The 27,592-nt window shown below is 37.7% G+C and overlaps 1 protein-coding gene across 1 annotated transcript in view; it reads left to right on the forward strand.

Moving 5' to 3' along the window:
• Positions 1 to 27,592, forward strand: part of gpc3 (glypican 3) — a 197,846-nt gene that overhangs the window by 87,558 nt on the left and 82,696 nt on the right. The window contains exons 3-5 of the mRNA XM_073821219.1: positions 5,052 to 5,740; positions 21,367 to 21,509; positions 25,048 to 25,173. Coding sequence (XP_073677320.1) covers positions 5,052 to 5,740; positions 21,367 to 21,509; positions 25,048 to 25,173 — 958 coding nt within the window. The remainder of the gene's footprint in view (positions 1 to 5,051; positions 5,741 to 21,366; positions 21,510 to 25,047; positions 25,174 to 27,592) is intronic.

Below are 27,592 nucleotides of genomic sequence, written 5' to 3' on the forward strand. Positions count from 1 at the left end.
GATCAAATAAATGCAGGCTTGGTGAGTAGAAGAGACTTCTTTGAAAAATATTAAAAATCTTACTGTTCAAAAACATTTGACTGGTAGTGTATATATATTAATAATGCATCAATAAACATTTTAAATCGTAGTATTCTACATTTTAGAATACAATAAAATGAGGTTATCAAGTAAATTCCGGTAAAGTCTATATAGATTTTTTGTAGGGATGCACCGATCCGTATCGGCCGATCACGAGCTGCGCACATTCACACTGATAATGAACATTGATTTGCGCAGCTCGTCGGTAAACAACGGCTGTGTGTAGTATATACGGCTCAACGTGAAATCACGCACTTGATGGCATTTACCGCTGATTACAGAACCGGCTTTACTGACAAAACGCGCAAGCATGATCGGCCGATTCGTATCGGTGCATCCCTAATTTTTTGTCACACTTTAATTTAGGGAACCATTCTCTATTAACTTTTAACTATTAACTATGACTTTTGACTCAATAAACTTCTGATTTGCTGTGTATTAATAGTTCGTAAGGCTGTATGGCATAGGATTGAGGGATCTAAAATATGGTGAGAATAAGCCATTAAAATGTGCTTTATATGTACTAATAAACAGCCAATATACTAGTAATATGCATGCTAGTTAACAATAAGGATTGATCCCTAAACTAAAGTGTAACCTTTTTTTAAAGTAAAAATATTGTCAAAATCGAAATTTCCTGGCTTTTTTCATGAAAACTGAGGTCTAGGGGCTATGTAACTACCATATGAGTTTCAAAACAGTCAATCCACAGTAAACTGCACACAGCCTGCTTAAAGTAGCTGTTCATTTTCACAAGCCGCTGTGACTCCGTACAGATGTGACGTCCGATCGACTCAGTCACCGCCTTCAGTCACCACCCCGAACACCAATCACCGTACCACCCTCCTTTTGTCAAACCCAGACAATATCGCGTCCATAACATTGCTAAGCAACAACAACATGAAAACAAGTCGAGAAAACCCTGTTCAGTCGATAGATGTCGAAACTACATCATTGCACAGGCTTCAGAACAACGTGAATATAAGAGACCACTGGCACGTCAACTTCAGCCTCTTTCACACAGCGATTCCGGTAAATACACGCATAATGTTTCCCATGATTTGTTCCGGAGTTGTTTGATTTGGTTCATTCACAGTTGTTTTCCGGAATCTGTGCGTGCTTTACACACAACCCATAAAGACATGTGACGTATGGATGTGAGATGTAATGCGACGCATATGTTTCACTAAACTGAAACTAACCTGAACAAACTGTGCTTCAGCGCTGATAGTGAGGAGCTGGCTCTGCCCGATCGCCGCTTAATTCCACTTTGCACGTATTTTTTCGTTGTGAAGAGTCGCATGATAACGTGCATCATCACTACAACACTGCCTTTATGGTTCTGGCTTTTGTTCACACAGCGCTTGTTCCCATAATTTTCCAGAATCAGCGCGCATTGTGAAAGGGGCTTTACTAAAGCAACAGTTATGTAGCTTACTGCATTCGGTGTTTGAAAAAGAAAAAACATTAATGATCATTCTGAAATATCCTGTTGAGTATCAGCAGGCTAGGCTCTCTCTATGGCTCTGGGCTCGGCTAAAGCATACATGACCGTAGTTACCTGTGGTTGGCCTGGCTGTGCGTCACTCAGAAAACAACAGGCCAATCAGAAGAGAGGCTTATGAATATTAATTAGATGGGCCAAAATCGACCTGTCTTTGACAGAGCTCCTAAAAAAGGAGCTGTAAAAATATATTGAGATGGATTTTGGCACTTATACCGCAAATATATATTCTTAAGGACATCAACAACTAAAATAAACCTCCAGAAATGTGTACAATATGGGACCTTTAAGTAAACCTAAAAAAAGGAAAAAAGGAAAATGCCTTTGTAAAAATTGTGCAATCAAATAACAAGTGGAACATCACTTGTTTATTCCATGCACACATGCATGAAATGCATGCATACTGTACACTACAGATATCACGTGATTATGAGTACATAGTACGTTATTCCAAGCATAACCAGTGAGAATGAGTTTCCGGTTGTCTAAAAGCACCTTGAGACTTTTAACTGCTCTGTGATATAGTGCTAAGTGATTTCTCAGTCTCATCTCAATCAGTGCTATCCATAAACTCCTCTAGCGTGTTGTGCTGATGTAATATCCTGTGCCCCTGAGAGCCGGACTCCCTTGGAGAGATGGATGGAGCGCTTCGCGTGCGTGGCTGTGAACAGTCTGCTCGGCAGCATGCTTATATCACGGCTCTGCAGACTCCCCACCTCTCAATCACCTTCACCCTGTCTGCATGACAAACCCAAGGCCCTTCTCTCCTCTCTTTCACTCATATGTCTTTTCTCTGTCATTCTTCCTCTTTTTCTGTAGCCTTCATTTTTCCTCTCCACATGCTCCCAAATCCCCTCAGCCTCTCGTCTCTGGTCTCCCCGGTAGCCTGGGTGGGTTCGGTATAGCAATCCCTCTTTGCCTGTGTGCTGATAAGGCTTCACTGAGAGCTTTCAGATGCCACTGATTATGTCTCGTCTCTTTGTGCTCTTCTGGTCTTCTGGAGATCTCAGCATCTCTCTCACAGCATCCAGCACGGATGAATGAATGCCTTTAAAAGCTATATGGCTCTTGAAAAGCACCCTTGTTGTTTTAAAAGGACATCGTGGTTTTCATCTAGAGGGGAAACTTTAATTCCGTCTTCCTTTTTTTCTCACTGTTTATTGCCTTTTAGGGATTAGGACTGTGTGTGTGTCTGTGTGGAAGAGATTCTGTGGATTATTGCGTATCCAAGGTTTTTTTTCTTTTTATTTCATTTTCAGTGACCTTTCTGCATCAGTAAAATTTTAAGAGTATCAGTGAATAGGTTTGGTGCCTCAAATCAGGGGTTTCTAAATGTGCTCCAGGAGGGCCACCTTCATCTCCAACCTGCTCCAGCACACCTGCTTGGATGTTAGCAATCATGAAAACCTGGCTATAGTTGCAATATCCATTTATAAAGTTCTTGCTCACTAAAGGTGCATTTATATTATCAGAATTTTTTATGATATTTTCTATTTTAAAATGTAATTTATTCCTTTATTCCTCAAAGCTGAATTTTCAAAAGCCATTAATCCAGTTTTCAGTGTCAAATGATCCTTCAGAAAATACTCTTAATGTCTTAATGTTTAATATTTATGTAATATTTTTGTGGAAACACTGATACAATTTTGGATTCTTTGATGAATAGAAAGTTCAAAAGAACTGCATTTATTTGAAATAGAAAACTTCTGTATCATTATGAATGTCTTTGCAGTTGTGTTTGATCAGTTTCATCCTTTTTAAAAAAAAGTATTAATTTCCTTCAAAAGATAAAAAAATAAATAAATAATATAATAGCAATTCTCACTGATCCCAAATGTTTGAATGCTGGTGTATTTTTTTATTCATAACATTCAACTTCTTATTGAAACATGATACATAATTAATCATTAAAGTTATTATAATTAAAAATAAATTATATTATATTCTAAATATTACAATTGAGGCCAAAAGTTTACATACACCTCGCAGAATCTGCAAAATGTTCATTAATTTACCAAAGTAAGAGGGATCATGCAAAATGCATGTTTTATTTAGTACTGACTTGAATAAGATATTTAACATCATTTAATATCATCTTCAGAAAAATCCTTCAGGTGACACAAAACCCACAAATTGGTTTTTGTGTATTTGAATAATTTCCAGCAATGACTGTATGATTTTGAGATCCATCTTTTCACACTGAGGACAACTGAGGGACTCATATGCAACTATGACAGAAAGTTAAAGCGCTCACTGATGCTCCAGAAGGAAAAACGATGCATTAAGAGCCAGGGATGTAAACTTTTGAACAGAATGAATTATTTTGTCTAAATATCATATATATTTTTTAATTTAGTTCTGGCCTTCAGAAGCTACAGAAGATACTGTTTCCCAGAAGACAAAATAAGTTAAATTTATCCTGATCTTAAAATTCAAAACTTGGGTTTTGGGTTATTTCATGTTCATGTTTTCATGTCTTATATTTTGCCTTGTCATGGTTCCAGTCAAGTCAAGTCTGTTCTTTCCAGGCCAAGTCAAGTCTGTGTTTGTTTGGATTCCCTTGATTCGCCTTCCAGTGGGCTGTTCGTTACACTAGTTTAGACTTATTTCATGCTTGAGAACCACTAAGAAATCATTTATTCATATAATGTTCTCTTTCTTTTAAATGTAAACGAATAACGTGTAAATGTCAAATCATTGTAAATTCTGTCACACATAACACAATCTCATTGATGTAATATAACTGTCTGCCATTTTGGTCCAACCCTTATTTCTGGTCTGTGGCTTTTGTAAACATTTAATTTATACTCAGGAATAAGTTTTAAGGTGCAAAAAAAGTTACAGAAGTTGTCACTGGGGTAGTACCCTTTCATAAGGTACACATTTGTACCTTATTAATATCTAAAAGGTGCATATTAGTACCGTACAGGTATATACAGTATAAGAACTTAAAGTATACATATGTGACCCTGGACCACAAAACCAGTCTCAAATAGCACAGGAATATTTGTAGCAGTAGCCAAAAATACATTGTATGGTCAAAATGATCGATTTTTCTTTTATGCCAAAAATCATTAGGGTAATAAGTAAAGATTAGTAATTTTTAGATTAGTAATATGCATTGCTAAGAACTTTATTTGGACAACATTAAAGGCAATTTTCTCAGTATTTTGATATTTTGCACTCCCAGATTTTCAAATAGCTGTATCTCTGCCAGATGTGGTCAAATGCTAACAGACCATACATCAATGGAAAGCTTATTTATTACTTCATGTATAAATCTCAATTTCAAAAAATGTACCCTTATGACTGGTTTTGTGGTCCATGGTCATATATTACAACCTAAATGGTATGTATTAGTACTTTTTGAAAGGGTACCAGCTCAGTGACAGGAAGAATTAGTGGAGACCCCTTCATACTCTGTCATCACTCTTCCATTAATCTCTTTCTTTCTCTTTTATTTCAGAGGCTTTTGACATGGTGCTCCGTCTGGGTCGTAATTCCACTCTGACGCTGTTACGGGAGGAGTTTCCCGGTTTGGGGGCCGGAGCCAGCGGAGCCGTCACACAGCTATTCTTGGAAATGTCTCTCTACATCCTGGGCTCGGATGCTAACGTAAACGACATGGTCTCCACGTTTTTCTCCCGCCTTTTTCCTTTCACCTACCGGCGTCTGCTTGGAAACGGAGCAGTGGCGGGCATCTCAGAAGAATGCCTTCGTGGGGCCTGGCGGGGAACCTCTGCATTCGGGTCGTTTCCCAAGATGATGATGACTCGGCTGTCTCGCTCGCTCCTGGCCACTCGGGTCTTCCTGCAAGCACTGAACCTGGGCATCGAAGTGGTCAACACCACCCAGCACCTGCGTGCGGGCAGGGACTGTGGACGCTCGCTGCTGAAGCTCTGGTACTGCCCGCACTGTCAAGGCCTGCTGGAGGCCCGGCCTTGCCGCCCGCTGTGTGTCAGCACCATGGGGGCTTGTCTTGGGGGAGCGGCGGAGGTGCAGCCTCACTGGAGGGCGTACGTGGAGGAACTGGGGTCACTTGCCGCTGCCATGAAGGGGGAGCAGGACATCGAGGCTGTGGTGCTCAGACTGCATGTCATTATCAGACAGGCTCTCAAACAAGCCGTGGCGGCCAAAAGCAAAGTCAGCGCACAGGTGAGTGACATTTGGTCCCAGAAACAAGGCGAGAATTGTTTGCTGCTGTAGGCGATTCCAGCCATTTTGCTAACACCTAAAAACTCAACCTCCAAAGACATGTCAGCAAACCCAGAGTCAGCAGACCAGAACGAGTGAAATGATTCACAGGGAAAGAGTGTTTCTGATTGGCTGTTAACAGAGCCTAAGGCTATAAAAATCAAAAAGCTATCAAGATTTTTCAGGACACCTCTTTCAGTATAGTTATATATAGTTGCACATTACATCACTAGTTATAGTCAAGCTACATGTCTTTCCAACATCACACAATTCCAATTCTGCTTAACGATTCTGAATCCTTAAAGGATAACTATTGCCAAAATGCAACCTGGGCTGTTTTTTTTTTTTTACTGTAAACGAGACAAACATATATCTAAAAGCATAATTACTGTTATTACCTGTGGAGTTTTGGTTCCTTGCCGCTGTCGCCTCTGGCTTGCTCAGTTGGGGAAACTTTCCAGCGATATCATATAATACTAAACTGAACTAACGAAGATATCACTGAATTCATTGCTGAACTGCCTTGAACTTCAAATTGATTGTTTGCAATAATGCGTTACCTACACACTATTGTGCTGTTTAAATACTGTGCAGTGCTTTGTTACAATCTGTATTGTTAAAAGCGCTATATAAATAAAGGTGACTTGACTTAATTACGACAAACAAGCAGTTTTTGAGATTGACCATGATTTCGTTTTGTTTTCAGTAGCCGGTGAATGGGAGTACTAGGGGCATAAATTTGAGCGCATCAAAATCAATATTTTTACAACACTAAGAAGGCTCGACACACCATGACACTTTGCTCGAAGTATCGCCTGGGTCTCCACACATGAACTCGAGCATTGAGAACATTGTTTGTGTACACAGAGTTTACTAAAAAGAAAGGTTTTGAACAACTCACTTACACTGTTTAGGTTTCCGCTCGCAGCCGTCTTGCCAGTCAAGAAGTGTCGATCTCTGAATGCGAATGAATGGACTCCATAGGACGAAATATTAGGCTTATATGAGGCTCTTTTTACAACTAAAAGGTTAATATTGTTTTTCACTTGTGACAAAACAATGGATTAGCCATGCATTTATATGGAAATATGCTTGAGGAGCTATCCATCTTTACTCTCCTCGCATTCGGAGATCGACACTTCTTGACTGGCAAGACGGCCGCGAGCGGAAACCCAAACAGTGAAAGTGAGTTGTTCAGAAACTTTCTTTTTAGTAAACTCTGTGAACACAAACAATGTTCTCAATGCTGGAGTTCATGTGTAGAGACCCAGGCGATACTTCGAGCAAAGTTTCATGGTGTGTCGAGCCTTCTTAGTGTTGTAAAAATATCGATTTTGATGCGCTCAAATTTATGCCCCTAGTACTCCCATTCACCGCCCATTGACCACAAAACGAAATCACGGTCAATCTCAAAAATGGCTCGTTTGTCGTAATTATGCTTTTAGATATATGTTTGTCTCGTTTACAGTAAAAAAAACAGCCCAGGTTGCATTTTGGCAATACTTATCCTTTAAATTAGAGTATTTTAATGTTTTTGCTTTCACTCAAAAAATGTTTGAGCAAATGCAAATGTTTTGTGTTTTTGCAAGCAAGTCCAAAATTGGCAGTGGAAAAACTGTATTTTTAACTGTATTTTTGTGAGAGAATGCAAAGTTTATTGGTGGAATGCGGAACTTTTTTGAGAGAATACAAATGTTTTGCAAGTTAATGCAACATTTTAATATGCAATGCTTTTGGAAGACAGCGCAAACCTTTTTAGAGGGAATGCAAAAGCATTGAGACATAATTTAAAGGGATAGTTCTCCCAAAAATAAAAATTCTGTCATTAATTACTCATCCTCATTTCATTCCAAACGTTCTGACCCTGCATAGTCAGCAATGTAATTACCATATTCAAGGGCCAGAAAGGTAGTAAGGACATGGTTAAAATAATCCATATGACATCAGTGGTTCAACTGTAATTTTATGACGCTATGAGAATACTTTTTGTGCTTGAAGAAAACAAAAATAACGACTTTATTCAACAATTTCTTTATCAGCAGCACCACATACTTGTGTTGTGGTACTTTCATGAACGCATGGAGAAGACTAACACGAAAGAGAAGAAATTGTTAAATAAAGTTATTTTTAGTTTGCTTTGCGCACAAAAAGGTATTCTCACAGCTTTATAAAATTAAGGTTGAACCACTGATGTCCTTACTACCTTTCTGGACCTTGAACGTGGTAGTTGTGTTGCTGTCTATGCAGGGTCAGAAAGCTCTCAGATTTCATAAAAAATATATTAATTTGTGATCCAAAGATGTACGAAGGTCTTTAAGGTTTGGAACGACATGAGCGTCAGTAATTAATGACAGAATTTTCATTTTTGAGTGAACTATCCCTTTAATTTCACCCATCCTATATTTTTTTACTTAGCGACTTATGTTGAACACATTTCAGTTCCAATATTACAAATAAATCAGAGATGTTTTGTCGCAGGATAGGTGTTTATTTGTGGAAGAGTGTTCAATTCTCCCCTCGTTTTCCTTCGATAACCATTTCAGATTGCACAAGTTCACTCTAAAAACATTTTTACCCAAACGTTTGTTCAGGAACTGACAAACCTTTCTCACTGATGGCCCTTTCGCGGGGGCAGTAGGAGTTTAAACAGCAATAGCGCTCTCCAGTTGCTAGCGTACATTAGCGAGATCAGGAGGGCAAGTGCTCATGAAATATTGAACGTGAGCAATGGTGGATTTTGTACTGCTTTTGCAGGGTGGGGACGCCGTACTGAACTTTCCACTTTAACACTGACTTTCCCATCGGCGCGACACTTACACACACGCTTACCGCACTCGCATTATTCATCAAAGCTCCATCTCCACTTATCCTCTCCTCCGCAGTGTGTAAAATACTCCACCTTCGTGGGAGTGTGTGTGAGAGTGTGTGTTTATGACTGTGGTTGTGTTTGGTTCACGCAGTATTTGTGGAGATCAGAGAGGCCTTTGATAAGAGGAATACCCACATGTTATTTATTCCTAAAGGGGTAATCGAGCTGCTTGATGGGGCTCCTGTGAAGTTTTAACAGCAGGGTCCTGGAGGAACTTTTACGTTTTATACTTTCAGCCATGTAACCTCACATTAAAGCACTACACATGTAGAAATGGTGACTACACACTGCCATAAGCTGTAAATATATGCTATCACACTAAATGATAACATTTACACATCTAAATATCCACATCTGTCTCTGTGGCTAAATATATGTGCTCTAGAAAGGTTCAGAGAAACCATGCTCTGGATATCTGGCAGAGATGTGATATTAAAGTCTTTGTTTACTCAGTACAGGTGTTTGTATGTTCACCCGGACCCCCATATATATGGTAATGCGTCCTTCGGTGGAAAGTGCTGTTGACGCTGATGCTTGTGAAACTGGTTGTGTACTTTATTGCTTAATAACAGGACAGTGCACGAGATGGAGAGTGTTTCACAAGTTCGAGGTTAGCACTAGATGGGTCTCTATGTAATATATTGATTACATAAACAACAGTTTTCCAAAAAATTCTAATTTCTAAAATAAATAAATATATAAACATGCACTTACTTGAGGTGTTTTGATTTATTATTTAGGAAGAACTGCACAAATATGAACCCTTACACATGACATTATAAATATAAAAAGATTTTGTTGCCAATATTTAGCTAAATTAAAATAAGGGAACGAATTAGTACAAAGTGGCCTCAATTTAGCTAAAATGAAGGAGTTAATTAATCGTATATGTATTACAATCTAAAATGATGAAGTGAATTAATAAAATGTGGCCACAGATGAAGGTCACAGTATTTTTCTTTTCTGTATGTCATGCATAAATTATCACACATTTACCAAATAGATTATTAGATGTGCATCAGAAAGTCACTTCGCCCTTGACTTTGCCTTAAATTTTTTGTAATATTTCATTTTTTTTTCTTTCTTAAATTAAATTCACAGTGAGGATGGAAACAGGGCTAGTGCTAAGGAAGATTTTTAGAAATGTAGCTAATATTCACTTAATTTAAAATACTTAAGCAACAGTGAAATTGTTATTATTATTAAGATTTTTTATGTATATATGTACACTACCTGTCAAAAGTTTTTGAACAGTAAGATTTTTTATGTTTTTTAAAGAAGTTTCTTCTGCTCACCAAGTCTGCATTTATTCGATCCAAGGTACAGCAAAAACAGTAACATTTTGAAGTATTTGTACTATTTAAAATAACTGTTTTCTATTAGAATATATTTTAAAATGTAATTTATGCCTGTGATCAAAGCTAAATTTTCAGCATCATTACTCCAGTCTTCAATGTCACATGATTCTTCAGAAATCACTCTAATATGCTGATTTGCTGTTCGAGAAACATTTATTATTATTATTATTATTATTATCATTATCAACATTTAAAACAGTTGAGTACATTTAAGATTCTTTTATGAATAGAACGATCCAAAGATCAGCATTTATCTGAAATAAAAAGCTTTTGTAACATTATACACTATATGCTATATAGGGCCAGTTTTACTTCTTTTGGCATTAAAATAGTACTTTCATGGGTTAATAAAGATGCACAGTGAAGAATTAGCACTGAAAAGGCATGGACAGAGTTACTGAATTTGCATTTGTAAGTGTTTTTCCCTTTCAGAAGAGACTTTGCAAAAGAGACTTCTTTGAAAACAATAAAAATCTTATTGTTAAAAAACTTGTAGTGTATGTATGTATGTATGTACAGTATATATGTATGTATTTATTTACTACAAAACAATGAAAAAGCACTCTTTTTAATGCATTAATAGACAATATATATTTATAATATAAAAGATATATTTATTTTGCCTAAAAAGAATGTGAATTGGGTGACTGCATTGAACTTGAATTGGTAAAGTGGTAAATGCAGTAAATCTAAAAACACCTAAACCTCAAAAATACCTTAAGAATTCAACTACTTTAAGTAATTTGATACAAAAAACATGTACATATTTTAAATGTTAGAGAATCATTTTAGTGAATTATTTTAAACAGAATAATTTATGTAATACACCAGACTTCCCAATACTACTGAGAATATCAGTACACGATATCTGTCATGCATAAAATATCACACATTTAACAAATAAATTACTAGATGTGCATCAGACAGTCACTTTGCCTTAACAAGTTTTTGTGATCTTTCTTTATTTCATATGTTTAATTTACAATCAGCATGGAAACAAGCTAGTGTTGAGGAAGATGCTTAGGAATGTACCTAATATTCACTCACAATTTAAAATACTTAAGCAACAGTGAAATTATTATTATTAATCAGAATTGTATAAATGTATGTATTTATTTATTTACTAGATTGTAGCTCTGTTTCCACCACCTTGTTTTCATGCACATTTTGAAGTATCGCATCAGAAACGAGTGATGGAAACACCACACTGCGAATAAAAATAATATAATATTTTAATTTGCAAAAAAGTTTTTAGGCTCACTAGAGGTGGTTTTTGACTTGTGCGAAAAAGGGTAATGCGAATAAGAGAGATGGAAACGCATTTGCCAAGTATTTTTCCTCTATAAGCATCAAAAAAATATGGGATGGCAAATCCTGACTGATCTCGTTCCACAGCATCTGAAAAGTTGCTATGGTCATTCTGAAATGCCCGAGCATAAAATGTATAATTCCCTCCAGGAACAGACTTACACGACTGCGTCCAAAAGAGTAGGCATCCACCTCCAAAAGCAGTGACCACATTTACTGTGTTCTGTCTGCTTGCTCGAAGGTGCAAGTAATTTAATATATAAGAAAATTATTATATTCAGTGGCTTCTTCTACTTTATTAATGATATATAGTGCCAGGATATTCCAATTTTGCGCATAAGTTAAATTCGCAACTTTGGATGGAAACCCGGCTTGTAGCTATGAAAGGAGGCGGCCTTTTTAATGCAATAAATAGGCAATATCTTTTTAAATATAAAACCATCCGATCTGTTTACTTTTACAGTTAAGCCGGGCACACACTGCGATTTGGGCCACGATTTGTCCGACAGAGACAAATTTTGAAAATCTTAAAAGATTCCTATAATTCTAGGCTAAAATCTGTAGTCTTTGAATGTTAGTTTGACATGTTCAATGACAGCCGATTAATGACTGTTGCGATTAAATTTTACCTCAGACGAAATTCTGGCAGTGTCAGAAGATTTGCCACACAGTCCTGCAGTGTGACATCTTCTACGACGATTAATGCTAGAGATTTCTTCTATCCACACTATCTCCGGTGCTCCCGTCCTCCGCTCAAGGAATTCATCTGATATATATGCTAAACACTGGTTGCAACAATGTTTTCATTTTTGGTGTGTAGTGCTGCTTACACTATTCTTCCTAAGATATTGCCGCCGTTTATATACTTTTCATAATAACCAACATTTCAGCCCCTCGTGTAATGCAGCTCGCAGCCACTGAACGGTTATAGGTTGATAATGTAAAACTGCAGACAAATTATGACATTAATAACAACTGAGATGCCACAGTGTGACATGATCAGCATGTTCTTACAGTCTGACATGTACAATCCTAAAGGAAAATCGGCTTTAGAGCAGTATTTATTTGCCATGTGGATTGCGTATCTACATTGAACATGAATTGATAAAATGTTAAATATAGTAGTAAATCTAGAAACAATTAAATCTATTAACCTCAAAAATACAGTGACAAACAGGAAAATGTAACTAACTACTTTAAAGTCCCCATGAAATCAAAATTGATGTTTTTGGCTTTTAGTATGAATATGTTAGCCTTAAGGTTATCTGTAAGCTAGGGTGCTCCAAAACAATGAAAAAAATTCGCATTTAGAAGATATAATCATTTAAAACTTACAGTCTATAACTTCTGCCAATATAGATCAACGATTTTGATGACATCACCCTGCACTTTAGCTTCTCATCAAGCGTTCTGTCCAATCAAATGCTCTCTAGAATACGAAGCGCCCCGCCCCCTTCATTATAAATAGCTGTTGCTGTTGCATATGTCCCACCCTGTTTTTTCCTGTTTCGGTTGAAATTACGCCAATATATAGACTAATGCTGAGAGTTTCAAAGCACTTCAGTGGACCTTTAAGTATTTTGCTACATAAATATGTAAACGTAAATGTTAAAGGTTGTATCAGCGATTTCTAGCCTGAAACGCGTCTCTCTGGTCAGCCTAGGGTCCGAGATATGCCAAAAAAACAATCGGCACTACCAACCTTTCCACAGATAAACAAACAGTGTTCCAACCAATCAGCGTCAGGGGTTTGGTGTTGTGGACTTTCGCTCCGCCTCCCTCACATCCCTGCACCAGTAGGAAAGTCCACAACACCAAACCCCTGACGCTGATTGGTTGGAACACTGTTTGCTTATCTGTGGAAAGGTTGGTAGTGCCGATTGTTTTTTTGGCATATCTCGGACCCTAGGCTGACCAGAGAGACGCGGTTTTTTTCACAGACAATTTATGGGGCAGGCAGCGAGCGGATCGTGAAGAAAGGTCAGCTGAAATTGACACTTAATGTTTTAGGCTAGAAATCGCTGATACAACCTTTAAAGAATCATGTTCAACACTACTGAGAATATTTTTTTAACCAAACAAACTGATTTATGAGTTTGTATGAAACAGGACAGACAGTGTGTTGATTACTGTAGGCATTCTATATAACAAAAAGCTGCCTTTATAATGTTATAATAATAGCGTTTTATAATGTTACCCTTCTACTTGCTAGAAAAGTACACTACAGTACTTTGAAAACAGCTGAACTGCAGACACTAGTAAAAATGCAGTTAAGTTTATGGCATTGATGCTTTTATCTGTACTCTCCAGCACTGATGGTTGAAGCACATGAGTAGGTGTGTGACCTTTTCCACACAGTTGAGTTTTGAAAGCTAAAGCTTTACAAACAGTAAAGTCCTTGGTTGAGTTCAACAACTATAGAGCTCAGCTTTTGTCAGGAATCGATCAGAAACTTTGTGACATCCATTCCAGTCTTCACTCCAGTGTATGATTATCTGTGTTTAAGCTCTTTTTGTTTGCATTTATCTTTTCAAGGGAACAATGCTGAAGCAAAGGGGTTTTGCACTCTTATTCTTTCCTTCGCTTATCCTTTTTTTTCTCCCTTCTCTGTGATCAACAGCTGTCGACCCAGATACAAAGGACATGTCATGGGGAGAATGGCCAATTAGGCCAAAGATAGTGTTTGTGCATGTGTGTTTGTCTGTCAGTTAGCTGTAAAGTGCTGTCACCAAGCCGACTGACTGTGATTTTCCTCCCTAGACATAACCTGTGTTCTTGGTTGGTCTGTGGAGGAATGGATTCAAGGAAGAATGACATTTTAAATGTGTCAAAATGCCACTGCTAAGCCAAAGGTGCATGGGTGTAGATTTGAGTATGGACGATAGGGACATGTCTCTACTAAAGTTAAAAGACTACTGAATAATCCCCAGGAATATTTCTAGCCATCGCAGCTGTCAGAATGTACAGTTGCTAGAAAATGTATCTGTACCCGTCATACATCACATTTATTATTTATCATGGATTTCTGAATAAAATTTGATCTGACCTTAAGCTATATCACAACAGACAAACAAGGTCTGCCTAAACAAACATAACTAATACATTTTAATGACATTTTGTTCCTGCAACGATAATATACAGCAGGTATTAAAAGTAATATAGTTATATATGTCTTATGTTTTATTCATAAAATGAAAGGTTTCATTTGTTAGCACTGGTTAATGCATTAACTCACAAAAGCAATATATTTTTATATCATTTTTTAACCTTTCATTATATTAGTTAATAAAAATGTTCATTTAACAGTGCATTAACTATTGTTTCAAAATGTATTAGTTATGTTGAGATTAACATTAATAAATATGAAAAAATGCCAAAAAAAGGTTATATATAATATGTATATTGTTAACTAGTTGGTAGTTAGTTAACTAAAATTAGCAAATGAAACTTATTGCAAAATATTACCATTTCTTTTATTTATGCTTATTTGTTTGGCCATTTGTTTTATTTAGCGTACAACTATATATTTAAATAAAAAAATGGTTATCACTTGTTAGTTTGAAATAAACTAAGACTATTTATTATTTATTTATTTACAATAAATAAATCTTTTTTTTTTTTTTTTTTCAAAATAAGAACAAATGATAAGTAAAACAAGTTATTTCACAGTGTGGATAAATTATATTTCATCGGTGTAGTTTGATTTGACTTCTAAATGTCCTACCAATGTTAAAACCAAACCCTATATTTCTTCATCGGTGTCTGTTCTGGCGACTGTTAACCATTTTTCATCCTGTTGGCTTTAGCACCTTCAGAAGTTTCCAGAATGATTCTTGTTCCTACCTGAATCTAATTCTACTGTAAAACAATGATATTACATCTCAGTGTGAAGAGCCCTGTGGCCATGTTCTATCTAGCAGTGTGACATCTCACTCATCAAACCCTCTCATTGAATGCGCTCTTTCTTTCTCTCATTTCGACTTTTAAAGTGCGCCCCCTCTCTCTTTGCTCTGGAAAAGAATGCATGATTTATGAAGCACTATTTTTACCAGTTACTGAGCAGAAGTGAGGGAGCATTGGCGACAAAAGAGAGAGAGAGAGGAAGAAAGAACAAGATTGAAAAGCACACTTTAAGGGTGCATGAAAGTGATGGAGTGAGCAGAAATATGTTTGCCCGAGGGAGTGGAGCTCCTCCTCCTCTGACCTCGCAGCTGTAAATGAGGAGGTGCAGGCAGACTTCTGCTGTAGTTACATCTCACCTGACACTGAGGACGAGAACAGAACAGACCTGCGCTGTTTCACACCGACTCATAGCACCTCCAAACTCTCAGACTGAACACCTGGGGGAACATCTTTGTGCATCTAGTCATGAGTGAGCGACTGTGACAGCTCCCAATAGATCTGACGTCAGCTAAACATCTAAACTTATCAAAAACATACACTGCTGTTCAAAAGTTTAAGGCTGGAAAGATTTCTCAGACAAGTCTCATGCTCAGTAACCCTGAAATAATTATGTTAAAAATACAGCAAAAACAGTAATAATTTAACATAATATTTTCTAATATTTTTCAAATTGTAATCTATTCCTGTGATGGCAGCTAAATTTTTAGCATCTTTACTCTAGTTTTCAGTGTCACATGATCTTTCAGAAATGATTACTATGCTGATTTGATGCTTGTGAAACACTTTTTATTATCAATGTTGAAAAATGTGGTGCCGCTTAATATTTAAAAATTAAACTCTTACTGACCCAATATCTTGTAAAAGTGTAAAATTACCTATATTGGGCAGAATGCACTTGTTGGGAAAAGTCAATCCATTTGAATGCATCCAATGCCATTTGAAACCTGTATGAATATCTTTCTTCTGCTAAACACACAAAAAAATATATTTTGAAGAAAGCATTTGACTTTCATAGCATTTTTATTTCATACAATGGAAGTCAATGTGGACCTTCCAAATTACCCACATTCTTCCAAATATCTTTTGTGTTCAACAGAAGAAATAAACTCCTACATGTTTGGAAGAACTTGAGGGTGGGTAAATGATGACAGAATATTCACTTTTGGGTGAATTACTGATTTAAGTAATAATTTTCTCACCATTCAGCAGAAACGTTTCACATGTGCACGAGAATCTATTGCATGCTCACGAGAAAATGATCATGTACTCACGAGAAACTATTGCGTGCTTACAAGAAACTATTGCATGCTCAAAAGAAACTATGCCGTGCCTACGAGAAACTATTGCATACTTATGAGAAAGTATTGCATGCTCACGAGAAACTATGGCATGTTCACAACAAACTATACAAGAAACTGGCGTGCTAACAAGAAACTATTACATGCTCACGAGAAACTATTGTGTGCATGAAAAAATGGCGTACTCACAAGAAACTATTGCATGCTCACGAGAAACTATTGCACACTCAAGAGAATCTATTGTATGCTCATGAGAAACTATTGAGTGTGCACGAGAAACTCTCATGTGTTCACAAGAAATCATTGTGTAATCACAGGAAACTATTGCATGCTCTCGAGAAACAATGCCGTGCTCACAAGAAACTATTACGTGTTCACGAGAAACTATTGTGTGCGTGAAAAAATGGCGTACTCACAAAAAAACTATTGCATGCTCACGAGAAACTATTGAGTGTGCACGAGAAACTCTCATGTGCTCACAAGAAATCATTGTGTAATCACAGGAAACTATTGCATGCTCTCGAGAAACAATGCCGTGCTCACAAGAAACTATTACGTGTTCACGAGAAACTATTGTGTGCGTGAAAAAATGGCGTACTCACAAAAAACTATTGCATGCTCACGAGAAACTATTGAGTGTGCACGAGAAACTCTCATGTGCTCATAAGAAATCATTGTGTATTCACAAGAAACTATTGCATGCTCACGAGAAACTATGCCGTGCCTATGAGAACATATCGCATGCTCATGAGAAAGTATTGTGTGCTCACAAGAAACTATGGCATGTTCACAACAAACTATGGCATGCTCACGAGTAACATTCACATGTGCACAAAAACCTTTGCGTGCTTAAAAGAAACTATTGTGTGAGCAATAGTTGCTCACGAGAAACTATTGTGTGCTCACGACAAATGATCGCATACTCACAAGAAACTATTGCATGCTCACGAGAAACAATCGTGTGTTCACGAGAAACAATCGCGTGCTCACGAGAAACTATGGCATGCTCACAAGAAACTTTCACAAGAAACTATTGCATGCACACGAGAAACTGGCGTGTTCACAAGAAACTATTGCATGCTCATGAGAAAATATTGCATAAACTAGAGAAACTTGCGTGCTCACTGGTAAATATCTCACGCAACTATTGTGCGCACAAGAAACTATCGCATGTTCTCAAATTATTGTGTGCACATGAGAAACTTTCACATACTCATGGGAAACATTGTGTGCTCACTATCGTGTGCTGTGTTGTGTGAAAGAGAAACTATCGCATGAGAAACTATTGCATGTGCACGAGAAACTACTGTGTGCTCACAAGAAACTTTTTGCAAACTCACACGTTACAGTTTCTGGTTGCGTCACTTCTGCACGCCATAGTTCCTCATGTACATGCAGTTGTTTTTTATGCACGTGTAAAAGTCTTATTTTTTATTTTTGCAAATGTCTCTTATGGCTCTGTAATAATGCAATCAAATATACCACCATTACTGACATAAATCTACTAACAGACAGTTGCTTTGTTAATATATTTAAAAAAAATGTTTAGTAGATGAAGATTCACACCTCTGGCATTTAATGCATATTCTCTAAGCCATTCTAAATTGTGAAAGACAGGTCCAGGAAATTGCTGTATTGTTACTTAATTTCAATCTGACATGGCTCTTACTACGCCTTCAAAATGCATCTTACGCATTACTGTACATCAAATGTGCTGTCAAAATGATTTCTATTTTATAGACCCCCAAGCTAAATCTTTTATCCTTAGCTAAATCTCTGATTATGGATCTTAGTCCTGACATCTGATGAGATAAGCTGTATTCAAAACCATTGTAAAATAGTCCACCCACCCACACACACACACACACACACACACACACACACACACACACATACCTACCTGTTGCTACACATTAGTTGAATTCAGCAGTATTTTAATCAGAAATTTACTGCTAGTAACTTTTACATCACTCCCATTTCCTAAAATGTAAATTATTATTTGTATATTTTCCCTGTTGGAGATGGATTTAATATATGAATAATAATTAGCTTAAATACTTTTAAGTCATCCTGCAGCCCCCTTGAATGTTTGCTGGGCTCGGGGCCCCTTGTTAAAAACCACTAACTGCATTATGTGGTCTTGAATGCCTTATTGCTTTAGTATCTCATATTGTCTTCTACTTGGGCCTCGTTTATCATTTAACCTTCACATATGATTCATTTTGTATTTTCAGCTCTGCTGTTAAGCCATTAGTTTCAGCTGAGGATGTATGCCTGTATTAAACATTGCGCACTGATGTCATGAAGTGTATGTGAGATTGTTTTATTTTTTATTAATGAGTGTGTGTGTGTGTGTGTGTGTGTGTGTGTGTGTGTGTGTGTGTGTCTGGTCCTAATGCTCCTCTCAGGGGTGTGTGAGGTACAGATAAAAGGCACTGGATATTTAAAGAGCCTCTCTGTAAGACGCCGCTTATCTCAGTGTTACTGTTAGCCAGCACATCCTCTGTCGCCCGCTTGATATTAATACCCCTCTAATGAGAGAAACAATCACACAGTCTCACATACACAAACCCGCTCTATACTCCTGTTCCACAGCTCCCCAAGGGCCCTGGATACACACACACTAACACAGAGACAAACACACACCCAATCACATTAATCAAGGCCGTAGGGACACAGACCCGCAACACAGAGTAAATTACAGCAGGAAAAAGCCATGCTTCAGACCGGCCACTAATGATTTCCCATGAGCACACACCACAGGGAGCATTAGGAAAGAATGTGTGGGTGTCTAGGAGTAGAGTGTACATGCAGGTTTGCAATTGATAGTTAGTGTAGAATCTGTCGGGATGAGTGTTTTAACATGAGCGGAGGAGAGTGTTTGATGTGTGCTGGTTTAAGCAGTACCACTGCTTAAAAGTGGCGAAGCTGTTAGTTTAAAGGTTTAGTTCACCCAAAAATGAAAGTTCTGTCAGTAATTGCTCACCCTCATTTCGTTCTAAACCCGTAAGGCCTTTGTTCATCTTCAGAACACAAATTAAGACATTTATGATGAAATCCAAGAGCTTTTCTGACCCTGCACAGACAGCATTGCAACTACCACATTCAAGACCCAGATAGGTAGTAAGGACATCATTAAAATAGTCCATGTGACATCAGTGGTTCAATTGTAATTGAACTGGCCACTGGGACTTTTAATTATATAACTCTGCTTGTCAATTAATCATTGATTCAACCAATTTGTTCAAAAACACTTATTCATTCAGCAACAAAGCAAGAGAGTTCATTTAAAGCCCCACTAAGTAACTTTTTTTTACCTTAAAATAATGTTTCCGAACTCATGTCAGTGGTTCATCAACTCATAACAGGGTGAAACGCACTTTCGTATTCGCTTTGCGACCCTCTATCAGCCATAACAGCACTATGTAAGTTTGGGTCGTCGGGTCGCGGTTTTGTAGTTCAAATGATACTACAAATGCGACTTGCTTCACGGCAGGCTTCACAAAAGGTTTTCATACTTTCATAAAGTCATGCAACATACTCTACCTTGTCACTGGACATCGTTATTTCCAAAGCCGGTCCTGGATAGCCTCCAAACAAATAACGTGCATGTGACACGACGGTAGGCTAAATTATTTACGACAGCGGTAATGGACAATTCCGCTTCTAACCTGTAGAGGGAGCATTGAGGGAAAAGTTACTTAGTGTTGCTTTAAAAGTGAGTCAGTAGATACCTGCACTTTTGAGTAGCTTGGGTTTGAGTGAGATATCATATGACCTAAGGAACCACAGAACAATGCAGAAAAGCAATAGTAGAAAGTGTTGCAGTGCTGGAATATGTTGCGTCAGGATTGCATTTGTGTCAAGGCGCTCTGATCCGATCTTCCACCGTACCGCTTTTGTCTGTGTCTTGCTCTTTCTCTTAATCTCTTTCACACACACACATGCACGCATACACATGCGCGCACATCAACAGTATCTATTTACCCTCCCCTGGGCTGTTTGCTAGAAAGAGCTTCTATTGATCTACTCTGATAATCATGTCGTTTAGCTTAACAGCAGTTTGTTGCTGTATTTGTTGGTGTGTGTGCAAATTTTATGAATGACTGTAGGGTGAATCTGATCTCCCCACACACAGTGATGGTACAGAACATGTTAAAAAGTTTATCTTCATGTTATGTTTAGCCACAGCGACCGTTCCCGCAGCCCGCATGAAGATGTCCTTGTGCTATTGATCTCCTGTCCCGGATCCCATCAGAATTCCAGAGCCTGTTTACCCAGATGCACACATATATTCATTCATGAACAAGCAGGCACAATATGCCACAAGCATTACATGGCAAAATTACGCCCTGGACCAGTCCCCATGGGAAATTAAAGCGGCGGCAAATCATTAAACCACAAGCTAAACATTAAGAGGCATTTGCATTTTTATTGCACCTGAAAGAATGGCAAGACTCCATTATCTCACACAGCCAGTGTGGGAGCCGGGTATTACTATTATTATGTTGTCCCGTATAAAAACAATAGCGTTTAGCGCTCATGAGAACGGGAATGAGAGGCTTGTTTACTTTCGCTATGTCTGCAAAGGGTTATGATTATTGAAAGAGCGCAGCCAGAGTGTCTGACAGACCCAACAATGCCTTGTTTTGTTATGTAAATCCTATTGTCATCAAACCCAAACAAACAAACAGGAGGCAAATGCGCCACTATCAGCCAGACAATTAGCTGAATGGGGAGGAAGTTTTGCAGGGACAGTTTGTCTCATTAATTGCTTTCTCAGCTGGATGTCTTCCAGGACTGTGTCCAAGAATGATCACACTTAGCCCTAAAATCTTCTCCTCTTCACAGGTGAGCGGGATATGTGCACACGCGCCCCCGCGGGTGTCTCGCGCCGCGACGCTGTCGGCAGAACACGCAGCTGCCTCGCCGGTGCCCCACAGTCGTCCTACGGTGAACTTTGACCCCGATGAGACCCTCTTTGGACGTCGCAGGTAATGACATGATTTATTTAAAAAAAAAAAGGTTGTATATGAAGTAATTAATAAAGAAACAGCAGACAGTTAGCAGTTAACAGTTCAAGTCCAAAATGACATTGAAATTAATTTAGTCTGCTGACTGTTAGTTAAATTGTTAGCCGAATTTAAAAGCAAGTTTACCCAAAAATGAAAATTACCCCATTATTTAGTCACCCTCAAGCCATCCTAGGTGTATATGACTTTCTTTCTTCAGACAAATACAATTAGAGTTCCAACTGGAGTTCAGAGCTTCCAAACTTTATAATGGCAGTGATTGGGTGTTGAGATTATGAAGTTTAATTAAGTGCATCCATCCATCATGAAAAGTACTCCACACAGCTCTGGTAGGTTAATAAAGCCCTTCTTTGTTTCTAATCAATGCATTTGTGTTTTAAAAAAAATCTCTAGCTTCAACTAACTGTCATACGTGTGTTCGTGAGATCTAAGTTTTGTTTTCAGCAAAGGAAAACAAGTCTCCTCTTGGCTTATATCGGAATCCTCTGATATTTTTCTTTATAAATTCTCGTTTTGCACCTCAAGGGCCAGTTTTATCAAACAGGGCAAAATAGCGCTAGAGCGCAATTCCAAAACAGAGCAGATTGGAGGGCAGGTTGTACAGGTGATTTACTAACAATGTGTATATTAAAGAACACAGATGCAGCATCGCATTTACATATCGACCAACGCAATAAACCAAGCGCAGCACAAATTAGCTTAGTCGCAAATAAAGAATAAAGAAATAAAGAAGCCACAGTATGTTGAAATGAACCGGAGGCCAAAAAATGAAGGTTTGCTATGCGTTTGATAGACCTGGTATTGCATGACTCCTAGTTGAGGGTTCCAACGTGTCTTTTATTACCTGAAGCAAATTAAAAATAACATGGCTTGGTAAACGATGTGTTCGAATAATGTGTTCTGGAATTCTTAATAAATTAATACATGTAGAAAAAAATCTCTCCCTCCTAGCAACAATAATTGCAGCCATTTCAAGCATAAAATAGTTTAAGACATGCTATTTTGGGCGTTAAATAATGTCGCAAATACCAGTAATTTGACGAGTGCAAATTGTAGTAAATTGCGTTGTGTGATTCATTGAATACTGTCCTCCCATAATTTTTGCGCCTGAAGGGAAACTCCTACAAATGCATATTCAATTAACTCAAGCGCAAAAATAACTGTGTCCAAGCCTTTTCAGCGCTAATTCTTTACTATGCGTCTTTAGTAAAACCTGACAGTAAAATTTTTATGCCAAAAGAAGAATTTGTCACTGAATCGTTGACTTACCTGATTTTGTTCAAAAACACTGAATCATAAAAAAATGAAATGTCACTCAGTGTTGCTGTGAGATGCAGATGTTCTGTTTTGTTTGGAAATATCAGAACTTAAATGCAGAATCTTGCTAAATCAAAACTTAAATGCAGGCACACGCTTGTCAGGCACACACTTAATTAAGAATTGATGCCATGGGCCAAATTTAATTAAAAAGTGAAATATAAAAAAAAAAGACAAAAATTACAAAAATGACAGGTGTTTGAGCTACACTTTGGGTCTATCGGTGCACGTGCCTGTTTCCACTTCCAAATATTCTGATTTTTAAGACTTTGTGTGACAAGTCTTGTCACCATATTTGACATACTGAACACAAACATTGACTAAATTGTCTGTTTCTCACACAAAGTTGATTTGAAACAATTTTTGGTGCTTTTGGAGCCCACTGCCTCACTGATTCTAATAACTGACCTTGTTATTCAGCTGTAATGAAACATGAGGATGACCAGACCACTCTTTAACCTCAGTTTTTAAAAATGCCAATCAGCAGCTGAAAATACATGCAATCCTGTTTTATTTGAATCTCTTAAGAGTTGTCAAGTCCTCTAAACACTGCAAAGCATTGCTATAGAATTGATTATAGCGATTCAGCAATTCAGTGAAAATATAATGAGTGTATAATAAAGCTGAGAAATAGGAATTGCAGTCAACCGTTCACATTCAATCACTTCATACAGCTCACATCTTCTGATGCTGTTTGTGTGGACTGCATTGAGATGCTGTAATAGACTCTCCACTTCAGCACTCGCACTCTCTCTTCCTCTGGCTCTCTCTCTTCCTTCATGTTTTTTTCTGTATAGATTCTTACTGACCTTTTTAGGGGTCTTACAACCAAATCAAACCATCTGTTCTGTGCTTTTGAGTATTTGAGAGATGCTGCGTGCAGAGGCGACATGCACCTTTTTTCTTTGCTTTTCTTCTACTTCTTTCAACATCAAAGCTAAGAAATTAGAAGAAAAAGCACTAAGATGAAAAGAGTTCAAATTTTGACTTGATTTATATGATCAAAGACAGAGTAAAAACAAATATATTGGGAAATATTACTACAATTTAAAATAAATACTTTTAATTTAAATATATTGTAAAATGTAATTTATTCCTGTAATGCAAAGCTGAATTTTCAGCATCATTACATCAGTATTCAATGTCACACGATCCTTCAGAAATCATTCTAATATGCTGATTTGCTGCTCATTTCTTATTAATATCAATGTTCAAAACAGTTGTGTTGCTTAACATGTTTGTGGAAACTGATTTCTTTCCGGATTCCTTGATGAATAGTAAGTTCAAAAGAACTGCATTTATTTAAAATACAAAACATAAATGTCTTTACTGTCACTTTTTAATCAAGTTAATGCATCATTGCTGAATAAAAGTAAAAAAGAATAAATACAATTAAAATAATATTTTACTGACTCATACTTTTGAGTGGTCTAGTGTACATAATATAATAATGTAATCATATAGAATGCACCTTTTAAATACATTAATTAATTTAGAATATTAGATATTATAAGTATATCAATGAAAGTTTTCAAAGGAAGTTGCTTTTAAAAATCTGGCACAGGTCTAACTATGTGGGCGACTGAGTCTTTCTGGGTGGAGGTATGTAAATGAGTTGAGAAATGCAGCGTGTGTTTGTGCTGTTAGTTGCAGTGTGTGTGTGTGTGTGTGTGTGTGTGTGTGTGTGTGTGTGTTCAGGGCAGGCTGATGGTGACAGAGAGATGCTCATTAACACCGGTTTTGTCTCCCACCGTGTGAGTGACATTGAGCTGCCTTCTGCCCCCTCTGTCCTGTGCAGTTCCACTCTCCCTCGCTCTGATGAACAGATGAGAGCGGGCGAGCCAAACACAGTGGGCTGTTTCTTCTCCAGCATAATGTCAATTAACAGTCAAAGCGTCTCAAATCAACTTAGGCTGACAGGAAACGACACGTAATGGAGTAGATCGCGTTTCACACCACGTTTGACCCCAACCCCATTTCCATGTTTCCGATTCTTCACTCTTCTTTCTCCATGCTCCTCAATTTTCCCATAAATCCCTGTATCGTTGCGCCACGGATTCTTTTTAATCTTGAGTCTTTGTGCGCACCATCTAATTTAATTTCTCTCTTTTTTGAGTCCACTTGGTTTCTTTCTTCTTTCTGTGCTCGCTTACTTTTTCAATTTCCTCTGTGTCTGCTGCAGGGAGTTTATCTCAGGTCTGAGGGGCTTCAGTCAGTTCTACAGCGGCCTCGGAGAAGCTCTGTGCAGCAAAGAGCCGGCGGCGCTCAACAGCTCTCTCTGCTGGAACGGACAGGAGATGACAGACAAGTGAGTATTTCAGTGTGACTACATATTAATACTGTGTTCTTCCATTTTAGACTAGATAATAAGGACATGAATGTTCATTGAAAAGTTCATTAAAGGAGAAGTTCACTTTCAGAACATTTACAGATAATGTACTCACCCCTTGTCATCCAAGATGGTCATGTCTTTCTTTCTTTAGTCGTATTATGTTCTTTGAGGAAAACATTTCAGGATTTTTATCCATATAGTGGACTTCTATGGTGCCCCGAGTTTGAACTTCCAAAATGCAGTTTGATTGCGGCTTCAAACAATCCCAAATGCGGTTGTAAACGATCCCAGCCGAGGAAGAAGGGTCTTATCTATAGCGAAACGATGGGTTATTTATTTTTATTACAATTTATATACTTTTTAACTTCAAATGCTCGTCTTGTTATGCTCTGCCTGAACTCTTGTTTTTTCTAGTTCAAGACAGTTAAGGTATGTCGAAAACCCAGTGTTTGCAAAGTAAACATGCAAAGAAGATCAAAATCCCTTAACACAAAAAAGGTAAAACAGTAATGTAGGGCAATTTTAAAGTTGAGGGAGAATATGAGATGGGAGATTTGACATACCATCCTTGAACTGGAAAAAACAGAGTTCAGGCAGAGCAAGACAAGACCAACATTTGAGGTTTAAAAGTGTATAAATTGTAATTAAAAAAAGCAAAAACGATCATTTCACTAGATAAGACCCTTCTTCCTTGGCTGGGATCATTTACAAATGCATTTGGAATCGTTTGAAGCCGCAGTTAAACTGCATTTTGGAAGTTCAAACTCTGTGCACCATAGAAGTCCACTATATAGAGAAAAATCCTCAAGAAACATAATTTCTTTACGACTGAAGAAAGAAAGACATGAATATCTTGGATGACAAGGGGGTGAGTACATTATCTGTACATTTTTGTTCTCCTTTAAGTGGCATCATTCTACTTGCAGATATGGTTTCTGACATGTAAACTAAGAATAATAATTGTCCTCTATCGGTGGAACAAGTGTTTCGCGTCATTGCGGTTACTATGGACCCTTGCCAGGGAAGACAGCACATTTAATTTGATACGAGTGCACAAGGGAGCGAGTATAACTTGATAAATAAGTTGTACTGTCTTAAGGTTCTAGGTCACATTTAATTTTCACAGCCCAGGGCATTTTGTCCAGCGGAAAGATTTTTTTATTATTTCATCAGCCGAAAAGATTGGCATCAAGGGACCAATAGTACAACCTATTGAATGGACTGGTTAACTGTTCCTTTGCAGCCTTGTTTTCATTTGTGTCGGACTAAATATGGTGTCTCGCTTCACTAAGGATTATTTTGTGTATTTTTGAATATATCGTCCAATCAGCATGTAGAACTCCTTGTATAATATACTTTATTTCAGAATGGAAGAGGCTTTTATCTCTTTACGACCCACGCACTCTCTCTATTAGTGTTTTTATTCTGACGGTTTTTGCTAAGTGGGTAAAAGTAGCATATATTACAATAGAATCAGCCTCCTAAATGCTTTCCAATATTACTACAATCTCAAAATGGCCCCGAAGAGATGTATTGCCCCCGAGCTTGTCACAAATCTTGAAGTCTAAAAAGCTTTCTGAATAAAGCGGAGACAGCGTAAGTGGCTGGTAGCTGAGCGGATGATTTTGTGTGCGTGTATCTAATGAGTTTGGCTGACTCCAGTTCCATCTGACAGGCAACAGGGTGTGAATTGTGATGCGGTCTTTGTGGGGTAACTGATGTCGGGTGGTGGCTTCCCTGTGCCTGGCTAATTGCTCTTTTCCATCGTTGGTTCTGCTACTGCCTGTGCCTGGCGCTCCGTGCGCCCTTTGGAACCCAATTTAAAAAATTGTCATATTTCAGTACGCCATGTCCCACAATGCTGCTGTCCCATAACTCTCTCACTCTCACACAGTCCAAATCAAGTTAAGGTTGGCAAATGACAATAAATCAGTGCATCCCCTGACCCAAACAGAAAAGCTCTAAGAGCTGCAGTAGCTCATCCTAATGACTTGAAAAATGTCAGCTCAAAACTGAAGTGATCATTAAAGTCAGCATGGAATCAAAATGGATTCTGTTTACTGTCTTAATGCTTGTTTCTAGTCTTATTGGGAACGATTCATGTGTACATTATTCTAAAGAAATCCTAATCTTTAATGAAAATGCAATAACTTCCTCTGAAACTACTTTCCCTTTTCGTTAATTGTCCATTTTATAATGTTAACCAATAGCCAAATAGCTATTTAGCCATTGTTTTAGCAAACTCTCATTAGGTCTGGCTCCATTCTAGTATGAAACAGCCACTATTCACAGTCTAATTGATTCCCGCCCCACATTTTCTCATTGAATATCTTTTTTTCAGAAAAATCATGTCTGTTTTTAGGGATTGTTTCAGAGAAGTTTAGATGTTAAAGGA

This window comes from Garra rufa, chromosome 16 (assembly GCF_049309525.1).
Source record: "Garra rufa chromosome 16, GarRuf1.0, whole genome shotgun sequence".
Classification (NCBI taxonomy): Eukaryota; Metazoa; Chordata; class Actinopteri; order Cypriniformes; family Cyprinidae; genus Garra; species Garra rufa.